Below are 23,347 nucleotides of genomic sequence, written 5' to 3' on the forward strand. Positions count from 1 at the left end.
CTAAAATTCTCCTAAATTACATATTGGCTTGCAAATGGAAGGGCATACAGCAGAGCTAAGTCAATTTAACACTAGTGAAGATTCAGAAACTAATCCATTTTTACTTAATCGAGGGAGGTGGGGGGACTATTTGGCAGTTTAGAGTGGATCTAATTAAATAATCACCAATTCTACATTGGATTTTGTGTTACATGACATAATGTAAATAAATACCAGTAAAAATCAAGTTATTCTGTATCTAAAGGATGATGAGGCCTGCTCTGCCAACAGGTATGCCAGTGGGTAGAAGCCTCAATGCCTTAAAGCTGAGTAGATGAGGCAAATTTTTTCACCTTTTTTAGGGTGATCAATTAATCAATCAAAGTATTTACAAAGTATTCCACTATGGAAAGTAGATGTGATCATCTATATAATACGTCCAATAAGAAAATAAGGGGAAACTTGAAAATGAACGGTTTTGATATATGCATTAGATTTTTACCACAGTACAAATGAAATGGTCATAGATGACGGTTTTCACCTATAGGAAATACAATAACTACCTACGTTTAATTGCCAGTTCCCTCTACATAGATAAATGTCTTCTAGGAGCAACTAGAATAAACAATTCCTCCCTCCTAAAGCCCTACACCTTCACGAGATCAGTAATACTATACAATCATACCTTGTAGCCTCAGCCCTTTGCCTTGCACCACTAAGTTAGCCACACCGCCAATCCCAACTCCGCCAGTCATGTGTCCCAACCCCAGTTTATTAGCAACTCCAAATGCTAATAAAAATCCGTTTCTTCGATAAAAGGAAGCATTAAATTTTTACGAATATTTTTTAAAAAACAGACATCTCATTGTTTTGTTTATTTTGTTTTTAGAGCAGGGCTAGAAAGCATCTGAAAGACGGTTTTAAAGAAAGCAGGGAAGGCTCCTTGCCTGGGACTGTATTTTAGTTGTGCTCAAAGTGATGGAAGTTGATTTGAGTTATCCTGCCACTAAGACTGAAGCGTCCTGCCCAGGAAAACTCCCGCCAAACATGCGGAGTTTACCGAAAATGGACTTTACAGAGAGCTGCCATAAATTCAAAACTAACTACCCGGGCCCGCAGGTTTTGCGAGACAGGGAAGCAAGCAGGGACTCAGAGAGCCTCGTTCCTCCCCTCCAGAGTTCTCCTAAGTGCCTCCTCCCTACTCCTGGAATCGGAACTGACTATCACCCGCAGATCTGCCCGATCTCCTCCTCTGCCCAGTTCGGACAGTCTCTAATGCCAGGTTACAGCCCTGGCCGCCTCAGGCACCACTGTGCTAGCTCCCCTCCCCTTGCCTTCAAGCGGATCCCCCGTGGTCCCAGCCCCTCCAAGAGCTGCGGGGCGATGATTGGCGGCGATGCTGACAGGAGGCGGGGCCTGGAAGTCTCAGCCAAACCCGCCCTCGCGTATAAGCCCCTTCTCGGCTCTCTCTCTCTCCATCTCTCTCCTCTTTCTCTCTTGCTCCCTTCCTCCCTGTAACTGAACAGTGAAAATTCACATTGTGGATCCGCTAACAGGCACAGATGTCATGTGAAAACGCACATGCTCTGCCATCCACACCGCCTTTCTTCCTTTTCTCTCTGTTTCCTTTTTTTTCCTTGCTCCTTCTCCCTCTTCTTTGTAACTAACAAAACCACCACCAACTCCTCCTCCTGCTCCTGCCCTTCCTCCTCTTCAGTCCAAGTGATCACAAAAGAAATCTTCTGAGCCGGAGGCGGTGGCATTTTTAAAAAGCAAGCACATTGGAGAGAAAGAAAAAAGAAAAACAAAAGCAAAACAAAACCTAGGCACCAGCCATTCAGCACATTTTTTTCACCCTTCCTGAAAACAAACAAACAACCAAACAACCATCAAAACAGTCACCACCACCATCATCAAAACTGTTAACATAGCAGCGGCAGCAGCGACAAACGTCACCCTCCGGCCACGGCGTCCACCTAAAGGGATGGTTTTCCGGGTGGAACAGCTCTTCGCCGACCACCTACTTCACTTGTGCTGAGAGGGATTTTTGGGCTCTCCGGGGTTTGGGCTGGGAGCAGCTTCATGACTACGAGGAGCGGAGGAGCGGCCACACCATGCGAGGTAAGCAAGCCCGGGGCACGGTGCTTCGCCGGTCCGGCCAACTCCAGCCAGATGGGTGATGGGGGAGGGGAGCGCACTCAGCCGAAGAGGAAAGAGGTTGGCGGGGCGCAGTTTCTGAGTTCGCGTTCGCAGGTGGGCTGCAAATGGCCTGGGCGTATAAAGTTGTGGGAAGGTGTTGATGCCTCTCGGGAGTTCGGAGGGACACTGGAGGGCGGTTTTGGGGGAAGGGGTTGATGCTAGTTGCTTCCTCCCAGTTCCTGAGTTGCACAGAACCATTTTGGGGTTTCACTCTCTAGAGGGAGAACTAGGAAAGGGATGTCTCTCGGCAGAAGCCACTAGAAGCGCCGGGCGCACGGCCGTCGCCTGCCCGGGTTGGTCGCGTCGGGCGCACAGGCAGGCGGCAGAGAGGCGGGTACTCAAACACTCCAGGTTACGCGAGACCCACCAGCGTCCAGGTCAGCGGACATGTCCCTTCGTGGGAGTGGTAGAAGAGGAGGCAGTGTCGTATATGTAGACGCAGATTCCAGGATCGTCCCCCTGCGCGCGTCCTTCGCACCGGCGCTGCGCCCTGCCAGGTCCGCATACCCGAGCCCGCGCGGCCCTGAGACAAGCGCCATCCAGAAAAAGTTGTGCGGAGAAAGTTCCGGAGGATAAAAGCCCGCGCTAACAGCTACAGGAAAGGCTCCTTTATCAAAGGGCAGCTCCGGGAGGCGGTTGTGGTTGAACCCTCAGGCCAGGACCCCCAGCGGCGGCGGTGGCTGCAGCAGCAAGGCAGCGGCAGGTCTCTGGGGCGAACTGGAGGCCGAGGGGCGACGCTCCGGGGACCTGGAGCAAGGCACCTGCTCAAGCTGCACTTTGGGCTGCGGAGCAAATGACCAGGCCTGTTTTAGAGTCACTTTGTCAGTCTCTTCCCCTGCGGTGCCAGACCTTCAGGTTTCCTGCATGCTGCGCCCAGACTTGCTCTCCTCTACTTTCCGCTTGGCCACAACTTCACTTTTCTGGGAGAGCGAGCCAGGTGCCCGCGTGCCATGGAAATATAATTGCAAGCCTCTGAGCACCTGCCCCCCACCCCACAGTTTTTCTTCCTGGCCATTCTGCATTTCTTGTGGCAGGGCTGGGACTCTCCTCTCCTCTTGGCTGGCCCTTCAGGGTCCCGACAACAGAAAGTTGGAAAAGGTCAGCTCAGACCTTCCTACTCGGCCTCACCCGGTGCGACAGGTGGACTAGGCAAGAAAAACTTGCAAGAGTTGGGCTGAGAGTAACACTGGTCTCCTTCCACCGGGCTCCTACCCATACCTGGAGAGGACAGCGGGCATGCTCCCCTGCTCCACTTGCAGTGAGCCCTGAGCCTAGACTCTATCACAGAAACTGGGTTAGCCAGCAAGGCGCTGGGACATAGCAGGAAAGGGAAGGAGGAGGAACAGAGAAGCCATCCAAGAAGGTGGGTGGGAGGGAGGTAGCTGAAGCTAAGGGACAGGGACTTCCTGGTGGGATGGTCTTGACTGACCCACATACTGGTAGTGGGGGCCCCATGAGTGGGAGCTTGTTCCAGTTTTGTGTTGGGAGTTTGGTTGGGGGTTTGGTCATGCCCTTCTCCACCCAGATTCTTTCAATAAACTAAACTTGGGTAATTGGTGAGTGTAGAATCTTCAAAATAGAAGCCCTTGTCTTTTTCTCTTTTTTTTTTTTTGTCCAGTCTCACCACCATCCTCTCCTCTTTCAGTTTCCCCTGCTTCTGTCGAGCCAGCCAGTTTGTCCATTCCCTACTCCTCCCCTTTCAATCAGTATTCTTCCTATAGCTGGGTTCTTATGTTCTGCAAGTCTGAAACCATGTGCATCCTAAGCTCCAACCCAGCACTAGGTGGGCTCAAAAGCTGCTCATTCTCCCCTTAAACTGTAGAAAACTGAGGAGTGTAGGTCATGAGAGGGTTATAGTTTGAATGCCCTGCTCCTGATGGAGGAGTTTGCCAAGAACAGTCTGTATTTGCCAAAGCACCAACTTAGAGGACTCAAGAAGCTCGAAGCTAGAAAGGTTGAAAGCCAGGTGGTTCCTCCTGCTCACCTGGATAAAGCTGTGGAAGCCTATACCCACTACCCCCACCTAGAGGGTTCTAACTTAAGGTGGCTCTCAAGTAGCCTGAGGAAATGAACTGGAGAAAAATCAACCTAAAGAAGGTGGACAAGTCCTCTTCACCTTCTGGACTTTCCTTTCTCGACCCGCGCCTTACTGTCTTCTGCCAAATCTTCACATTTCCTGCAGATTGTGTTCATCCTTGTTTAAGGATGGAGAAAAGGTCGAGGCTAATCAGACATCTTGTGGGAGTCAGTATTGAACTTGAGTGTGAACTTGAGAAGTGAGAGCAGAAAAGAATCAGCTTTCTCTTGTGTTTAGGCTACTAAGCAGCCTATACTGGGGGGGGGGGTGCGGTTTTTGAACTAGGCTTTACAGTGTGCCCACTCCCTTTCTACCCATACATGGTGGGCACACACACACCGCCCCCCTCCCCCACCCTGCATTCCCAGGTGGTCCCAGTCTGTGCCTCAGCTTAGGCTACACATTTTGCATTCAGCATCTTATGAGTCAGGGCACTTTGTGCAACACAAACTTGGTCCAGGATTGAAAGATCACCCTGGGGAACAAGCCAGCAAACCCACCCCCGACCCAGAGCCTCCACCTCACCCCCACCAGGTCTAGGATAGTTAAAAGACTTTATCCCAAGGAAAGCTCTGTGGTAAGAAAGGGGTTAAGAGGCACTGATCTTTAGGTCATTGTCCTGCCCCATGGCTGAACTGTGTCTGGTCCCCAACACTGGCTTACGCTGGGCTGGCCTGGGGCGGACAAGGTTGTATTAGATGGCGCGCAAAGCATTTCACCCTTTGTCTGCTAGAGGGTACCTACCACGTGAGGTCTAGAGATGCCACTTTGTAGGTTGCTTTATTAAAAAGAATAACTTCCGAATGCATAGGTGAGAAATAAGGGAGCTGAGGTGCAGGTTTCTAGACTCCTTCCCGAGAAGCCTGCCAGCTGTTATTACACAGGGGCACCGAAATGGTCGGATTTTCAGCCCTGCCTCTGCTAAAAACCCTGCTTCCAAAAAACAGGGGCACAGATGTCCTTGCAATCAATAGGTGATTGTGGCTCTGGCGGATTAGAAATCTGGTTTTATGCTTGCCGTAAACAAGGATAGGGCTTGGCTTTTTTAAAGCCCAGTTTTCATCTATTATTTTCAGGTAGTTAATTTTTATGAACTGCTAACTTTAGAAAAGAAGCAGCTTGCTCTCAGAGGTATGGCAAACCTTGGAAAGTCTGGAGCCCTGAATGTCCTGCTGTCCAGGCCTTTACATTTCCTAAACAAGTCCTAGATTTTAAATTCTTCCAAAAATTCCAATTAAATATTTCTAACTAACAATGCACCTCCCACAATTATAAAGTATGGCTGGAAAGACATCCCTGTCAGTATCCATTATTAATTGTTTATTAAGTAATTATCAGTAAGCAGTCTTTATATTCCAGGGTAAGTAAACATTCAAACAGTTTAAAGAAAAATCCTAAAGCTGTATTTCAAGTATTGTTGAAAAAACATATAGCCAGAAAAAAATTTTTTTTCTTAGATTGTTCCATCTTGGGACTCTCTCCTCTCCCCACTTCCAACACCCTGAGTGAATTTGTAACAAGTATTTGGACACAGAAGGCCTAACATCCTGGACTTATGGGATACATATTAGTATCATGAAGACTCTTAACTTCTCTGTATTTTCAGATAAGCAGGAATTGGGAAACCAAGATGGAAATATAAAGGGAGAATTTTAGTTGAGCAGCATATCTTACAAACATGGGGGATCCAAGATTAAAACTTCTTTGCAGCATTCATTAAATCTCAGAAGTCCTGGATTTTCCATCAACAGCAATTTATAATTTATAATAATTTATAATTTAATTTATAATGATTTATTATAATTTGCTATACTGCTTAGAAAACCCTTTAAAGATTTCTTAAATCATTATTAAAGGGGTTTATGTGAAGTTTTACTTTAAAACGAACATTTATTTTATACTCGATCAAAGGAAATGACCACATTTGCTTATTTTGGTAACAATTTGTTAGATACTAAACTGTTAACAACCTTAAAAGCAATTATTCATGTATGCATGCAATGCAGACACATTGTATTTTAAATTTAAATGCTTCAGATTCTTGAAACCTAATTTTATAGCAGCAAAGATTTTCAGCATCAAGAAAATACCAAGTTCAAGGTTGGTCTTCATGAATGACACTGGAAATGTTTTTTCTTTTTTGTAAAAGTAGCATATACAGAATTGTCACCAGGATTTTTAAGTGATTCAATACCAAAAGTTTTCCTAGATAAAAAGACAAGTAAACTTTTTCAACTTTATATAATTTTTATACTTTTTGATACAATAATCCTAAGAAATAAAAGTTTGAATCATAATGCATTAACTAGATTTTATCACTGCAATGAGTAATATGCCTCTTATTTAAAGTATGTATTATAGTCTTTAATTAATACCAACTTAAAATTATCCTAGTAAATTATCATTTTAAAATTCTATATATGAGGATCTTCTGCTGTTGTGCAAATTTTTAAATAAAATGAGGTTTTAAATTGTGAACAATAACATTTGTGACACCGCACCTTGGAGAAATCTAAACCTCACAGATAATTATTTGAAGAAATAGTAGAATTAATGCCAAAGTTAAGACCATTACATTTTGGCCCGATTGAAGCAAATCAGAGGTTATTAACACATATATTGTTAGTGTAGAAGTTATTAGTGATTGAGCTAACTTGAAATATATATTTTATCATTCTAGTATTATGAAAAGAATTTCTTAAGACTAAATAATTTCTATGTCATTTCCATAAAGACAATAAAAAGGCTTTAAATTATATTGCAATTAATTTTACGTAGTTAACATTAACAAAACATCTTATTGTGATGTTAAAATATACAGAAAACTAAATGTTGGGAAAGGACATTGTGCTTAATAATTAATAAAGGTTTTAAAAATTCTAGATGTAGTTTTTCCAGCCAGTCATTCTTATCTAAAGGACAGAAATTAAGTAGACAAATGAAATAAATCTTTGATAATGTAATGAAAAATGACCTTTGATAAAATGAGCACTGTACACATAAAGTATTATTCCTATAATTTTGTAATCATCTTCCAATTACAGCTTCTTGCAAATATTTATCTTACTTTGAATAGAATCTCTGACTTAACAGAATTTCTAACAGATAATAGCAGTCTTTGGAGGCGTCTGTTGATACACACTGATACACAATATGTATATGTATGTGCCTATAACCACCCACTCAGGCAAGAAGAATGAATATTTGAGAGAGAAAATCATTCTTATCTTTGCCTTCACAACCCAGACTTCCAAATTCAAACATATTTAGAGAAAGAGAAGAAACTTTCTAGAGCATTCAAAAAGAAAGAAATATATGTGGTACTTTAGTCACATAAAAAAGAAACTGTTAATAGTGTTTATCTACCAATAATCTACACAAAACTCCATTATACTACCTAATGATAATTAGAGGAAAAAGAAATCAAAGAATTTAGGACTGCCAAATAAATAAAATATTCCCTCTCAAATTAAGCAACAAACTCATACATAACAAGGCTTATGCTATGAATTAGAAGGATGTCTCCTTTGTAGCACAAGACAAAGGGAGCATAGAGGAATAAATATTGATTGAACTAATCATCTGATGAATAGAAATGAGATTTACCAGTGCACCAATATAATAGGCTATGTTAACTAGTTCTTTTATAGCGCATATGCTGCCCTTTCAACCTTTGACCCCATCCATTTCAATTCTTAATGAGGGAAACCACAGGTGTTATAACGGTATTTATAGTGAATCAAGCTAAATATAATAACCCTGTGGTTAACTAATGGCATTGGGGGGTGGGTTCTTATGAAAGGAAATATTGTGAACATAGTTTCACAAAATTATTAGGCATTGCAAGATAGAATTTTGGCTTGCTCTGTTCACCTTTAAAATATATCCATGTGGCCATCAATATTCCAAGTCCTAGATTTGTTGTCTGTATAACTGGGAGTTAAAAATAATGTTCAACATATATTTTACCTACATTGTGTAATAGCTTGCATAATAAGCATTTAAAATATTTAAAAATAACTCTTAGAAATTCTAGTATTTTATACTAAATGTAACATGCATTTTTCTTGGTTAGTGATTATTTTATAATTATTAGAAATAGAATTTTCTTTATAGTAATTATTATAATGTTATGCTAAATTTCATTTTAAAGTTAAATTGGGACTTTCTTGGCTTAGGCATGTTCTTACAAAGGTCAAAATAGACAAGTTACTTTTTTATTAGAGTATAATTAATTCACAGTGTTGTTCTGCACAACATTGTAAATCAATTATACTTTAATAATTTTTTTAAAATTTTAAATAAAAAATAAGCTACCTTTTGCCAAAACATGAGGCTAAAAACTTTTTCAAAAAAATATTTTTATAAAGAAAGTAATTTCCCTTGATTTAAGCTTCACCTCTGCGTAGTGAATATTTTAGTAACTGGCTGGGCACTAACTGTGTCAATTATTTAACTAAAAGAGTATTCATTGGTGTCATTTGTGTGCATGCATGTGTGTGTGTGTGTGTGTGTGTGTGTGTGTGTGTGTGATTAGTTGTCATATCATGTTGTCCTGGGTTATATTTCTCAAATTCAGTGGAATTTTAGACATTAGCCAAAAAAAGACGGCAAATAATCTGGTTGATTATTGAATTATTTTTTGTTACTATCCTGCTTCTTACTTTGTACTTATGTGAACCCAATATCTTGGTGCTGAAGGACATATGAGAGATTTGGGATGCTTAAAGAAAACTGTTACATAGATTTTTATCCCATAGTAAATCCTTTTTTTCCAATGAATATTGCAGCAAGTCAATTTTAAATTATATTTTTTAAAGTGTTTGCATGACTACCAATAAAGCATTCTCCTTTAAAGACTGTTAACACCACCACCTGTATTTCATTCAGATTATGTTGGAATCATATGACAACAACAGATATGCAATATTTTAATATTGAATTATAGGTACAAAAGGTACTCGCTGAATTGGGCATAAAATTATCTTTAAAAAAGGAAACAACAAAAGCTTTTTTAAAATGCCTTGGCATTTACAACCACTACTTGTCATGAAATAAATGAGCATTACTAGCTGCAAAAAAAAAAAATGTATAATATTATTTTATTTTAATCTTCTGACTATTTTTTTAATATCATTTAAAGTACAAATACCTCTCCTTCTTATTTGGAAATAACTGTGTTTATTTCTCCCCTGTTCTGAAAACTTTGTCAAACTCATTCATCAACTCATTTCTAGGAGTCCAAATTAAGATCTTCTCAAGTATAAGAACAAGACCATCTTCCTAAATGTTTCACTTTTTAGTTTTATTTTAAAAGGGAGAGACTCAACCATTTCAGCTTCTGCAGCCCTGCATATACTTGTGGAAATGTATGTGACTCACATTCATATATCCATGGTTTATTGAGCATCTACTCAAAGCAAGATGCAAAACTGAGCCCTAAGGATGCCCAAGTTGGTAAAACATACACTGGTGAGGTCAAAGCTATGATCAAAGTGAGCACAGAACAGGATACAGTAGGGATGCTATCAGAACAACAGAATAGCTCTGACATGGGAAGTGATATTTCAGATGGGCCTCAAAAGATGAATAGAAGTCCGTCTTTTGGATAATTTGTCCATCGTAAATGAGGTTTATTAAATCGTTGTTTCTTGTATTTCCAGCTTGCCTTTTATAGTTGATACTATGTGAAATTTAGTTTATGGAAGTATAACTATTCCAAAAAGAACATATCCTGATGTAGAATAAGTAAAAGTATTATTCCTGAATAAAACTTGTACTAGTGAGTAATTTACAAGTGACAATTAAACAAAGAAAACCCTGAGGTAATTCTTAAATTACAAAAAGAAAATATACGGAAGGCAATAGATATCAGTGTGAGGAAGAATATAACTTGCAACAAAAAGTATCTTGGGAAAAAATATATATGTTCTTATACATTTGTTTTTATAAGAGAAATTCTTATCTTTCTAAAAGAAGGAAATCGCTGATATGTGGTAAGCTTCATTTTCTTCAACATTTAAGGCATTATCCGAAAATAGTGATATCTGTTCTACAAAGTAACTTAAGTTATTAGATATCAGGGAGAATAAAATTAATTGAAGTGATAGGGTATGTTGGCAGTGAGCCATACTGATATTCAAACTTTTCCCTTCCACGTACTTGGATATAAGATTGAACTCTGAAAATTAAAAGATCAATAGATAAATAGTCTCGCTGACTTTTGAGTTATTCTCTCCTTTAAGCATATTGAAAGAAAGAAAATTCCTGGATTCCTAGACAGTAACAGGAATGTGAGTGTGAGAAGCAACTATTTGCTGTCTCCATCTTCACACTATCTATAGGTGAAGCACTGATCAGGCTGAAAAAAAAATGTATCCACTGCACTTCACAATTAGGCTCTTCATTTTGAAATGATAATTTGGCATTTGTCTTATACATTAGCTCTTGTGAGCTTAGTTAACTTGAACCCTCATACTAAAGTCTAATCTACTCTGAAACACTGTTGAGATCAAGTTTCTGAGCCTACAAGACTGAAAACCAGACCCTGGGCTAGGGAGAACTCACCAAGTAAATGTCACCAATTAGAGACTTCAAAGCAGCCAAATCACTGCTCTTGGTCGTAACCTTCCATGTTAGCATAAACCTCATCCTCAGATTTCTCCTCGGTGAGCAAGACCATATAGTCATCCAATTTCAGTCTTAAAAAATAGATATATTTTTTAAAAATATGGAGTATTGATCAGAATTTACTAGACTAAGGAATAGTACTTTTTTTGTTGTTGAAACATATCCTGACAATATAATGGCTATTGTACCTAATCTGTGTGTTTCATGGAGCTAGAAGAATTCAAAAAGTGGCTTACTGACCCTATTTTTGAGACCTTTCTAAAAAGTTGAAAGGTTGGAAGACAGGGTACAGAAAGGCCTCTCTAACTTTTAGAAGCTTTGATTGAACAGTTTTTAAATAAGGCAGCTAGTGTTCTGGACACTCCCTTTCTCACTTACTGTAGTTTCTCTGATGCCCATCTCTGATGTCATGTGTTATGTAACAGTGGACACATATGCCCACTTCATGTTATGCCCAGGCAGTGTGCTTTTCTGTATGATAAATGTAGACTGAACCTTTGGAGAACAGTGGTTTACTTGAATGTTGTATGTAATATGAATCTAGATGTTTTACTCTGGCTTTTATTGAAATATGCCTAGTGCTTAGTAAACATTAAACCACTCTCTTGATCTTTCCACTAAAAAGGCTATTTAAAGACAATCTTGTTAAATGGGATCAGTGTACGGTTTTGCCTGTAATTAATTCTGAGGATATAAAATTAAGACAGGAGTACTATTTTTATTTGCCTAAATAGTGTAATGAAAATAATTGGAACTAGTAGCTTATCAAACCACATTTTAAAAATGTTAAATTTCACCTGTACAAAGTGTTTCATAAAGATTCCATAACAATGGATTAGCATAAAAACCCATATTACAAGTTGCCCAAGTAAAATTTCATTATAGGGCTTGAACCAGAATGAACACTCTCAAGCCGTAGGTTACTGTCCAGCCACTGCTGGCTGCTAGATTCCAGAATCAAACAATAACGCACAAGTTTACAGAACTTAGGCATTTGAGTTTTTAATGAGTAAATGACTGTCGTTATCATTATCAGGTCAAATAATAAAATTATTACAAACAGCATTTCCTATCAACTTGTACGTAAGTTGTGCCTGGCAGATAGTAGAGGAATTAGACTTTTTTTAAAAAGAGAAGAAACCTTGTTCTAAATTTCCACAGTTGTTGAATAGGAGCAAATGCCTCACAGTCTGGTTGAATAGAGGAACATTTGTTCAGGAAAAACACATTGTATCATTAAGGTGCAGTGCTTCTTGACAATAATTTTTAAAAATATTTTGAATACATTCATGTAGAAATTTTTAGGATCCTAACCTATTCATCAGTTTGCTTTAAAATTGAATTTATAACAAATGGTCCAATATTCTGTTTTTTCCTTTTAAACGCTGACTACTTTTAAAAGACAAATTCTAAGGACTCTCACCATTGCATGTATATCTTCACCCTTGTCTTTAAAAAAAAAATAAGTACCAAAGAAATAGGGTTTTTGGAGTATCTTTCCAAGGACAGCACAGAAATATCAATAAGAATGCTGCTAAGGTAGCATTAATGCCCTCTCAATTGTGTTTTTGTTTTATTTTATTTTGTTTACTAATATTACTAAAAGTCAGTTCTGGCAGGCACCCATGTCAAAATTAATTAAAATTTATTTTATTCATTTTAAAAAATTCTTTTGTAATGAAATAAATTGTGAATTTCTTTGCACTGAAATTTCATTAATGATTTTCTAAAGGTTATCTAACATGGTTGACATGAGTATTAATTTAAAGTCAAAGATAGACTTTCTTTTATTATAATACAATGACCAAAAATAAAAATAATGTATGTTACAAAGTTGTAGATGACACCCCCGATAGTGGATCAGGTTTAAATGTGATTCAACAAATCTTGATTACTGAATACTTACAATGTATAAGAAGCAGTGCCCTCTAAGATAACAGTCTCAGGCACAACAAAAGTGGCTTTCTTATAAAATTCCTAAAGAATTCCTTAGACATTGAAATCCTTTGAATTTCTCAAATGTCCAGTGTTTGTGTATATCCCTTTTTTCCAAATGAGGAAATAGATGACTTGTCCATAATTACTTGTTAAAAGAAGTTGAGACCAGATTTTGACTTCATTTAAGGACTTTTGACTCTCGAGTACAGTTTTATTTTCATTACTCTATGCTTTCTCTCTTAGGCTGTACTGTTTTTTTTTTACCATCCCTGCACCCACAGTAAGACATTACTAATCAGTTATAACATTGATACTTGTTTAGTCCAAATGCAATCTGCACTACCATTTGACCAGTATTGGCCCTCAAGATAACACTATTTTTTTTTGATATAATGATTTTTTTTTCCATTATAGCTGGTTTACCGTGTTCTGTCAATTTTCTACTGTATGGTGACCCAGTTATACATACATGTATACATTCTTTTTTCTCACATTATCATGCTCCATCCTAAGTGACTAGACATAGTTCCCAGTGCTACGCAGCAGGATCTCATTGCTAATCCATTCCAAAGGCAACGGTCTGCATCATGGACTTGGAGAATAGACTTGTGGTTGCCAAGGGGGAAGATAAAACTTTTTACCAAAACTCTCATGAATGTTTTTACCATACAAAGAATGTACAATAATATAGTAAAAACATATTTCATCCAATCACAAGATCCTCTTGGGCAAAACATAGTTCTCCACAGTTTTCATTACTAAAATAGTGATCATGACTTTTACCCCCCAAAATTAAAATAAGTATTATGGAAAATAATAGAAGCTGTCCAGTAAAAATAATAACAAAGTCTATATATATATATATATATATATATATATATACACACATATATATTGAACATAATTATTCCCTTGAAGATTCAAAAATTTAATTTTATAAAATCATATATGTCTCCTTTTACATAGATTTCAAATGTTTAGTGAAATTGCATATTTATAGATGTTTCCTCCAGAAAGATCCTGACCTATTTGCATCTACTTTAAGGAATGAAATAATTTTGTGGGAAGTAGGCTATAAAGACTATTGATGACTAAATATGAAATTCCTCTTACTTCAAAAATGAACATGCAATTGCCTAATAGTTTATAGGTTTAATCCACTCATTTGTTCCTCAACTTGTTAATTCTCTGCTCTGGTTTTTATGTTTGTTAAGAGGAGGGTTATCTATCTTTGGCCATAAGCATTTCAAGCCAAGGAATGGGTTGAATAGTTAAGCATACCACCATTTACCTGAGTTTAATAAATTTTGTCTGATGGATTGGCTGGGATTGAAAGTCTTGTCAGCACACCATTTATATCAAAGGCTTATTATCATCCTATCCAATTCTGTGTTTTGTATAAGCATAAAATATTTTCTTAAGGAAAGAATCTTGACAGTGTTAAGAGGGTGCCATGTCTAATTGTGCCCAGCAATATACAGAAAAAACCAATTAAATTTGACATTAATTCTGAATAAATGAAGAATTCTGCTCCTCCTTAACAATATTGCAATTTAATGTGTTTTGCATATTGGCTGAACATCATATCCCTTACATCAACCATTTATATGGTTAATATTTATGCTTTCACATTAAGTTCATTGACACTTTTTTAGAAGCACATTAGTCCACCGTTATTGATTTTTCAAGCCTCTTTCGTATAAGCTGTGCTGTACAAACATAACTTGAAACACCAACCCTACCCTGTCATTTATTCTCCAGGACTCAAATTGATCTTATTTTATAATGGTCCTGACTGCCACAACTCGACTAAATTTGACCACAGATACTATTAGAAAGAAAATGGACTGCATCAAAATGTGCACAAGGTTGTCTTCCTCTTATATTTAGTATCTGGCATGTTTAATAATATTACATTGGGGGGAAATGTAGGCTTATCTCAGGTGATTCTCTTTGTTTTACCTCCTATAAAATACCTTCAAGCTTGCTTTATCTTTTAGAAATAGTGGAATATTTCTTCATACTCATTAATTCTGTCAGTCTTTGCACTGTAGCTTCTCATAAGGAAAATCCTGAAAACATTTTTAAAAGGAATTTTGTAAACCTGGGAGGAGCTGACAGATGCAGTATCATCTCTTTATAAATATAATTGCAGGTAAAATTGAAAATATGGCCTTGCCTGAATTCAGTGCTCTATAGTTCTCAGCAAGCTTCTGTAAACACCTTCTGAGTGACCTACACAACAGTCTTGGGAGATATGCAGGACAACTATAAATAGGAATGTGTCTTGGGTAGTGAATCCAAAGGAAATCCGGTATAAACAGAGTGCTTTTTAAAAGTTTAAAAATGCAGTTTAAGTACCTTAAAAAAAAGTCCCCTGAAACATAAACAATTTTTTTATTAAAAAGAGGAGCTATAGGGAATTCCCATTGTGGCTCAGGGGTAACAAATCTGACTAGTATCCCATGAGGGTGCAGGTTAGATCCCTGGCCTCATTCAATGGGTTAAGGATCCGGCAATGCCATGAGCTGTGGCTGTGGTACCCCTAGCCTGGGAACTTCCATGTGTGCAGGTGTGGACCTTTAAAAAAAAAAAAAAAAAGAGGAGCTATAAGTGGCTAATGAACAATCAGAAAGAAAGATCTCAACTTCACTTATTAAAGAATTAAAACAATATTATTGGCATCTCCACCTGTCACATTGTAGCAGGGTGTGACAAACTGGACACCCTCATATGTTGTAGTAGATGTTTATACTGGTATAATCATTGAGCCTAAACCCTTAAAATGGTCATACTCTTCAGGCCAGTAAATCACCTTCTGGGAATCTTTCCAAAGGAAATAAACTAAAGTGTCAAAAGATTTATACCTAAAGTCTTCTACCTAAAGACTTGTTATAGCCTCATCATATTTCCAACAATATAGGGAAACTTTGTTGCAACACACTCTGTAGCACACTTTCATTTAGTAGGTCCTCACTGTTTTACTAGTGTGTAGTCATCATTAATGTGCTTCACTAGTATTAAATGTTTATATGTACTTGACAATGTGTTTTAGGTTCTAGGGATAAAATGGTGAACAAGAAAGACATCATCCCAGTTTCCCCTAAACCTAAAGACAAACAAAAAGATAGAATGCAAAATTGTATGTATTGTATGATTGAAATTTTATAAAATGTGTAAAAAAGAAATTAAAGTATACATATAAAATGTTAAAAGTTACCTCAAGGTATTAGGATTTCAGGTAATTATTTTCTTATGCTTTTTATATATTTTCAATTTTTTCCACACATTCTCTGAAGATCAGTCTGTAAATAAGTGTCATAATGAATGCTCAATTACTCTGGCATAGCAGTAAAGCTGTCCTTTGTCTATGACTCATTATATTTTAGCTTATCCATTTGCCTGAGGTCAGCTCACATGATAATAAGGTTAAGGTTGACAGCTTAATGGCTCATTGAGAAAATTAACTTACATAATATTTGCACAACTATTCACTCATTCATCACCAAACTTTTATCAAAAACCTATTATACACCAGCCATTCTTCTAAGTGTTGAAGATACAAGGGTGAATAAAATTCAGTACCATCCTCTGAAGAGCTTAGAGTCTAGTCTTCTTGAAAGCCATATGCTATAATTCACAATAAGGACTATACATAGTTGTAATAATAATGACAACAACATGCAGTTAAAAAAACCTTTCTCCATCATTGGGAAAAGAAGGGGTCTGCTTTATTAAATTCATATTAAGAGTAGGTTAACATTGCCCTTTTTGTCTCTGAAGGCTCATATTAATGTGAGAAATATATTACTTCCAATGTTGAAGGAAAGGTCAAATAGTCATGTTGAAAAATTAATCCATTTGCCTTCATTTTTCCTTCAATAAACTAGCCCATATTTATCTCTTGACAACACTGGGGGATGGGGGAGCTTTGCAATCCCTAGAGATGTTAAAGAACATCAATGCAAACATACTCAAGTCTCAAAATAGAAGAAGCTAGAGGATGAATTGATTCCTATTGCTGGGACTGTGGGAAGATTTTAAATTATCCCCATACTTTGAGATAGATGAAGAATCTCCATTGGCCCTTAAGACCTTTGAAAACTCCTTGGTACTTAGCAGGGAAGAATTCAAATATGATGTTCCCTGCTAATGTTGTCTTCATTTATGGGTACTTATCCCCGTGGAGCAGTGGTTCAAAACAGGCAGTGATTTTGCCCCCAGGAGATATTTGGCAATTCGGGAGCCATTTTTGTTTGTCACAATTGGAGAGGTGCATCTAATATGTAAAGGTCAGGAACATCTGGCTTATTGAGATGTTGTTCCTTGAAATATTTAATTTTATATGTAGTAAATATAAAATTTGTAATATAATTGTGTGATTTTGACTGACTGTGATTTAGCAGTAATGATAACAGTAAATCAATACAAAAGGAATGTTAAAACTCAGAATTCATGTTCATAGGGAAAAATATTAAGTTTACATAAAGTTTTTTGTTGCAAAGAAGTATAACCAGGTAATTAATAAAAAACTTTCAAACATGAATTTTTTGACATTAAAATAAAATTCTGTGGGTGGAGAATATGGAAGTATGAATTTAGGAAAAATATATTTAGAAAATATTCTGTTTAAGAAGAGCTTATTTATGATTTTCTTTCAAATGTTTGGTATAGATATGAAAACATTTTGAGATTTAGATTCCACTAATTTATTTGAAAACCAATTCATCAGTTTATTTTAAAGTATAAAACCTAAAATGCCTCAAATTATTTATAGTCTGCTTTTACAATAGTTCTAGATTAAAGGGGAAGCTCTAGGCCCCAAACTCTTAGTCCATGGTGGTCCTTCAGTGTTTTTTTTGGGTCCATATTAACCCGGTATCATGATTTCTTAGGAAATTCCTTAGATTTAGTACCTAGGCAACAACTAAAATTTTAAACAAGAATAACCTTTTCTTCATTAACTTTTCCTAGAAAACTAGGCATGATCATATCTGAGAGGCTTTGGACAATAACCAACTATTTATTTCACCCAAGTGTCTAAAGTGCCAGTTCTCTGTAGAAGTTCTAGATGACTACCACCCTCAGAATCAGCTACCATGAGATAGAAGCAATATCTTACCCAAAAAAGAGGTGCTTCAGTACTTTCTACTAGACCAGGGTTCTGAGAACTTTTTGTTTTTAAAGTCCCAGGTAGTAAATATTTTAGACTTTATTGCCCATACAGTCTCTGTCGTAACTACTCAACTTTGATACGGTAACACAAAAGCAACTATATTCACTATATAAATGGATAATCATGGCTGAGTTCCAAGGAAACTTCATTTACAAAAACAGGTGGCAGGCTAGATTTTGGTGGACCCTTGTTTGCAGACCCCAACACTGGTCAAGTCCCTGAGGATAGGATCCATATCTTATTGAACTTAGTATTCCCATCATCCATCACAAAAATCCAACATCCAATAAATGTTGAACAAATGAGTGAAAGTGTTCAAGACTTAAGGGGATAACAATATTTTTAAAATATGCTAAAATACAATGCAGTGCCAGGCAGCTTGGCCACATTTTCATAGAATGAATCTGCAGTGCATTATTTATATGCATTCCCATATTGAGTAATCAATATTTAAGCATAACTCCATATATGTTTATCTTCTTTACATTTTAACCCCTTGGCGTCAGAATCTTTAAGTTCTCAACTCTAAGTTCAGTTATATTATGCATGTATCAGATGTAATTGAGACTTCAAATTAATTGTGGATGAGGAAAGGTAACTCAAAAAATGACCAACTAACTAACTGATAAACAAATATTTTGCATATCTGGTATATTCTAAGCATTATGTAATTGTTGGAAGTGATCCAATGAAGAAAATGTATTTATTAAAAAATAATTCTTGTGTAACACTTAATTGCCATGCTCCTGTCTAATTCTTAGCAAGTATTAACTCAGTTAATCTTCACAGCAAACTTATGATAAAACAGTCTTCATTATTTTGTTCTTTTGATAGCATATGTATAATTTTCCAAATACAGAAGGCTTCCCAGAGGGTTTTCATTAGGAAGTAGAGATTTGAGTAGATAGAGGAAAGAACTGAGAGATGCTGAAATATCAAGTGAAGAGTTTTGTTGTACTAAAATGAATTGAGACTGTTGAGAACCCAGTGTTCAAACTTTTGAAAAACTGAAATCTATGACTACTCCTTGTTTCAGATTTGTCTTTTGATGATTCAGGGGTCACTGGATGAAAAGAGGAGTCAAGCAGAAAGCAGAGAGGAGGTCTAGAGACTTGGTCAGGCGTATGCCAGTGTCAGCAGGCTTAGCTGACATCTCAGTTGCCCCCTAAAGCTTGTCTCATTGTAAGTGTCCTCACTCTCACCTAACAGGTCCCATTATACCTGGTGATCATGATTTCAAAACTCAGTGTTCACTGAATACAGCATTGAATGGAATTACAGAGAGGAAACTCAAGATTGTTATTATAGTTTGATGTTTTTTCCTTATATTTATATTTTTTACATATTTATATTTATATTTACATATTTATTTACATTTGTTTAGCACTATCTAGTTGGAAAACTTATAGACACAACATTTATCTAATATAAATTGCAAAATTTTCCCACATACAATCTCGCTGAATACTATTATATCTATGGTATTTTTTTTAAAGCTGTGGAGGATTTCATCTGTTCTTTGCAGGGAGTATTTTATGAAGGCACTCATCACTTTTTAAATGGGAGCTGTCTAATATTTTATTTTGTTATACTTTACACATGCAACTTTTAAAGATTTATCAAGTATCTAAAACTGTTGAATCTTTCTTCTTCTTCTCACTAAAAGTTATACTTCCCACTAGAAAAAAAAATTCTCAAAAGTTTCATCTGAATATACTTTCAAATACGCACCTGCAAAATGCATGTACAATCTTTAAAAAAAAATTCAAACTCTCCACTGTTTAATCTTAAAACAAATGAATGCTTGTTCACATTTTATTTTTTTATTTTTTTTAAGACTCCCACTAGAAGAGTGTCATAATTTCAATGGTGTTCTGTCATAATGGAAAGTACTAACAGAGAGAGATCTAAACTGTAAAACTTATACAACTTGTACTGTACTCAGCCCAACATCTTACGGCCTAATTAAATACAAACTGAGTCAGTTGGCAGAAAAGTACAGTGTTATGGTGCAGATATTAGCACCTTGTTAGCAGTCCAAAACCTGATTTCTCAGGCAGAAATTATTTCTGAATGCAAACTTTTATATAGATAAAAGCTGTAATGTCTGAAAGGTATTTGATAAACTTACATTTGAATCCAGAAAAAATAATGTTTTCTCTCTGGACACTTTTAATTAAAAAAAAAAAAAACAGAGCTAGCCCAATACTCTTAAAAATAATGGGCAGGAGTTCCCATCATGGCTCGCTGGTTAATCCATGAGGACACAGATTCAATCTCTGGCCTCACTCAGTGGGTTAAGGATGGGTTAAGGATCCAGCATTGCCATTAGCTGTGGTGTATGCCAGTGCCTACAGCTCCAATTCAACCCCTAGCCTGGGAACCTCTATATGTTGTGGGTGTGGCCCTAAAAAAAAAAAGACAAAAAAAAAATAGTGGGCATTTCCCAAAACTATTATTCCTTGGCATTCAATTTCCAGAAAAAAATAAAAATTTTAATGCCACAAGATCATTGATTATGTAAAGTGTGAAGTCCTATGTTTCCCTGGTATTTATCTATACTTCATCATCATCATAGCTAATTCTTATTGATTATTTATTATGTGCCAGGCACTGTCTTAAGCACTTTATCTAATTGCCTCAGTTAATCAGCAGAATATGTCCTTGAAATTAATAGCAATTTTAATCCTCATTTCACAGATGAAGAAAATGAAGCATAGAGAGGTTAAATAACCAAGTCACACAGCTAGCTCTTGGAGGAGCTGGGGTTTGAATCCAGGTTTTCATAGCTATGCTATCCCTCCTTTCCATCACTCAGAGCTGCAGGATGCTGCAAGCTTTACTTCCTCCTCTTGGTCTCTCTTGTCTGTCTCAGAGGCCCTTCCTAGTGTGCACAAACTTCAGAGGCCTCCTGGCCCTAGCCAACCCAAAGCTCATCTCTGTGAATGGTCTGGGGAAGTGATTGGGTTCATCTTCTTCTTACACAGTATTAAAATCTCCCTCCTCAGCACCATAAACAGAACATCAGGATTGAGAGGATGATCATTCACAGTCACTTGAAAACATGTCCTTCTACTGTAAATATGCATTTTAAAAATAGCCAACAATAACCATATACTGTGCCTGGCCCTGAGGCAAACTGTCTTAATTTGAGAACATGTAGCTCACACTCAAGTGCAAGCAGTATCCAACACAGTGACAATTTGCTGTCTCACAAAAGACAGACTATCTTCTGGGGATTCAGTGCAAAGTGTTCTAGAATTTATCCAGGAGGCATTGTGCTGCTCCTGGCTATGCATCCTTGGTAAGTCACCTCTTGGAACCTAACTCCTCATCTCTAAGTAAGATTGTCCTCAGGGTCCCTTGAGGTTTCAAAGTCCATGAGTGCATGCCTTTGAGGATAATGCCTTGCTACATTGTTACGTTATTAGTTCTCAGTTGTTTTATTTACTGAGGGATCAGGGGCTTTTATAGATTAAGTAACCTTCCCCAAACCAAACAGGTATGAGGTGTGCACACTGGGATTCCACTTCAGGACCATGTGATTCCAAAATCCTGAACTGGAATATTCTTTGCGATTTTAAGATCCAACAGGTTTGTCACCTACCATGTGCTTAGACTCTAGCTAATTAGAATATAGTGAATTATTATCACATCCTAATTCATACACTATACTAATGATACAATATTCATTAGAACTATAGTAAGGGTCACAGACATCAAAAGAAGCGTCTGACTGATCTTGAAGTCTATTATAAAGTATATATCACTGAGAAATTTAGCCTCAATAACGTATCATAACCTGGTGAATGAGTTTACCATATCCTTTCCTAAGAATACATTTTCATAGCGATATAAGAAGAGACGTCAAGGATCTGAAAACTTGAAAGATCTCTTCATCTCCTCTACATGGTGTCGAGATGGGACAAGTGCAGAACAGTTGTGCTGATTTAAGATAAATACTCTACCCACTGCACGGTTTTGCTAAGGGCTAGTTGGAATGTGCGTGTGCGCATATGTGTGTGTGTGTGTGTGTGTGTGTGCGTGCGCGCGTGCGCGTGTGTGCGTGCGTACACACAGGAAGTAGTTAGAGAAGTCAGGGTGGGTAGCTTGTGTGGGAGATAGGGGAATTCAGTGAAGGGAGATACTTTAGCCTTTCCTTCAAGTACATCTCCCTCCTGAGTACATTTACTTCCATCACAATGGACTAGAAGAGATCCTTGCTTAGTGGTGCAGAACCCTTGAGACCTAATTTAGCTTTTATAGGAAATTCAAAAAGAGAGAGACAGCACAAGAGCAAGAGAACAGAACAAAGATATGAGTTTGTACAGGGAATATTGATACTTCAGGACTGCCTCTGTAACTCTTTTAAAAGAAATTTTCTAAGTAAATGCTGACTTAGACTTTTCTGTGAGTGGAAGCCCTGAGCTCCTCCCGTGGAACAATGTGCTGCCCGAATCATCTTTACAATTCCCGACAGTCTGTCATCTCAGAAGCTCGGGTTCATTGTTTTTATGCCGTGAAGGTCAGCAAACATTTTGGAAAAATAAATTTTCCCTTTTAATTTTTTAAATGTGTCCTCACAAGGATGCCCAGAAATAGGGAAGTTACATAAATGCAAATTAAAAACATGCCCGACAAGCTGTGCCCGTTGGTCCCGTTGATCATTTTTTATTCACATTTCCCAGCAATTTCCAAAAGTATCACCACATCCTTTGTTAACGCCATATCAATTAAAATACCTCTGAGACACACGTACAATAACACACTATTTATTATCCTTCTTCAGCAGTGAAAGGCCCACTTTTTATTAACTGCTACACGTAGCACATGGAGACTTAGGAAGGGGGTGGGGGAGTCTACCCTTAAGGATTTCACAGAGATGAAGAAAGACATTTTTTTCCAATGCTGTAAAAAAAATAAATAAATAAAGGCCAGCAGCTTAACCAGGCAATCAGTGGGAGGATCAGACCAGGACCTAGACACTGTTATTCCTTCTCATCTACTGCAGCCACAAAGTCTAATAAATTGTCATTCACAGGCAATTTTGCCACACAAACATAAAGTTGTAAGTGCAAAGAGTCCAAATTACTTTTATGATGGCTGTTAACAGTATAGTAGTGGAAGACGGACTGATTCTAAAAAGAAAAAGGAAAAAATGAACATCACAATTTGAAGTTAAAAGTCTTTCTGCCCTACTTATTTCCCAAGTCAACTGGGATTATTTTCCTGCCCCTTTGAGTCTCAGTTTCCTCACCTGTCCAATGGGAGACTGAGCTGCTTTACTGACTAGAAACAAGAATTAAATGAGGTAATACATCTCAAATCCAGCAGGTACTTACTTAGTA

At 37.3% G+C, this 23,347-nt stretch overlaps 1 protein-coding gene across 1 annotated transcript in view; it reads left to right on the plus strand.

Moving 5' to 3' along the window:
- The first annotated feature begins 1,458 nt into the window (after nucleotides 1-1,458).
- Nucleotides 1,459-23,347, plus strand: part of RORB (RAR related orphan receptor B) — a 197,307-nt gene continuing 175,418 nt past the window's right edge. Inside the window, exon 1 of the mRNA XM_047767778.1 lies at nucleotides 1,459-2,100. Coding sequence (XP_047623734.1) covers nucleotides 2,094-2,100 — 7 coding nt within the window. The 5' untranslated portion in view covers nucleotides 1,459-2,093. The remainder of the gene's footprint in view (nucleotides 2,101-23,347) is intronic.

Source organism: Phacochoerus africanus, chromosome 2 (assembly GCF_016906955.1).
Source record: "Phacochoerus africanus isolate WHEZ1 chromosome 2, ROS_Pafr_v1, whole genome shotgun sequence".
NCBI classification, from domain to species: domain Eukaryota; kingdom Metazoa; phylum Chordata; class Mammalia; order Artiodactyla; family Suidae; genus Phacochoerus; species Phacochoerus africanus.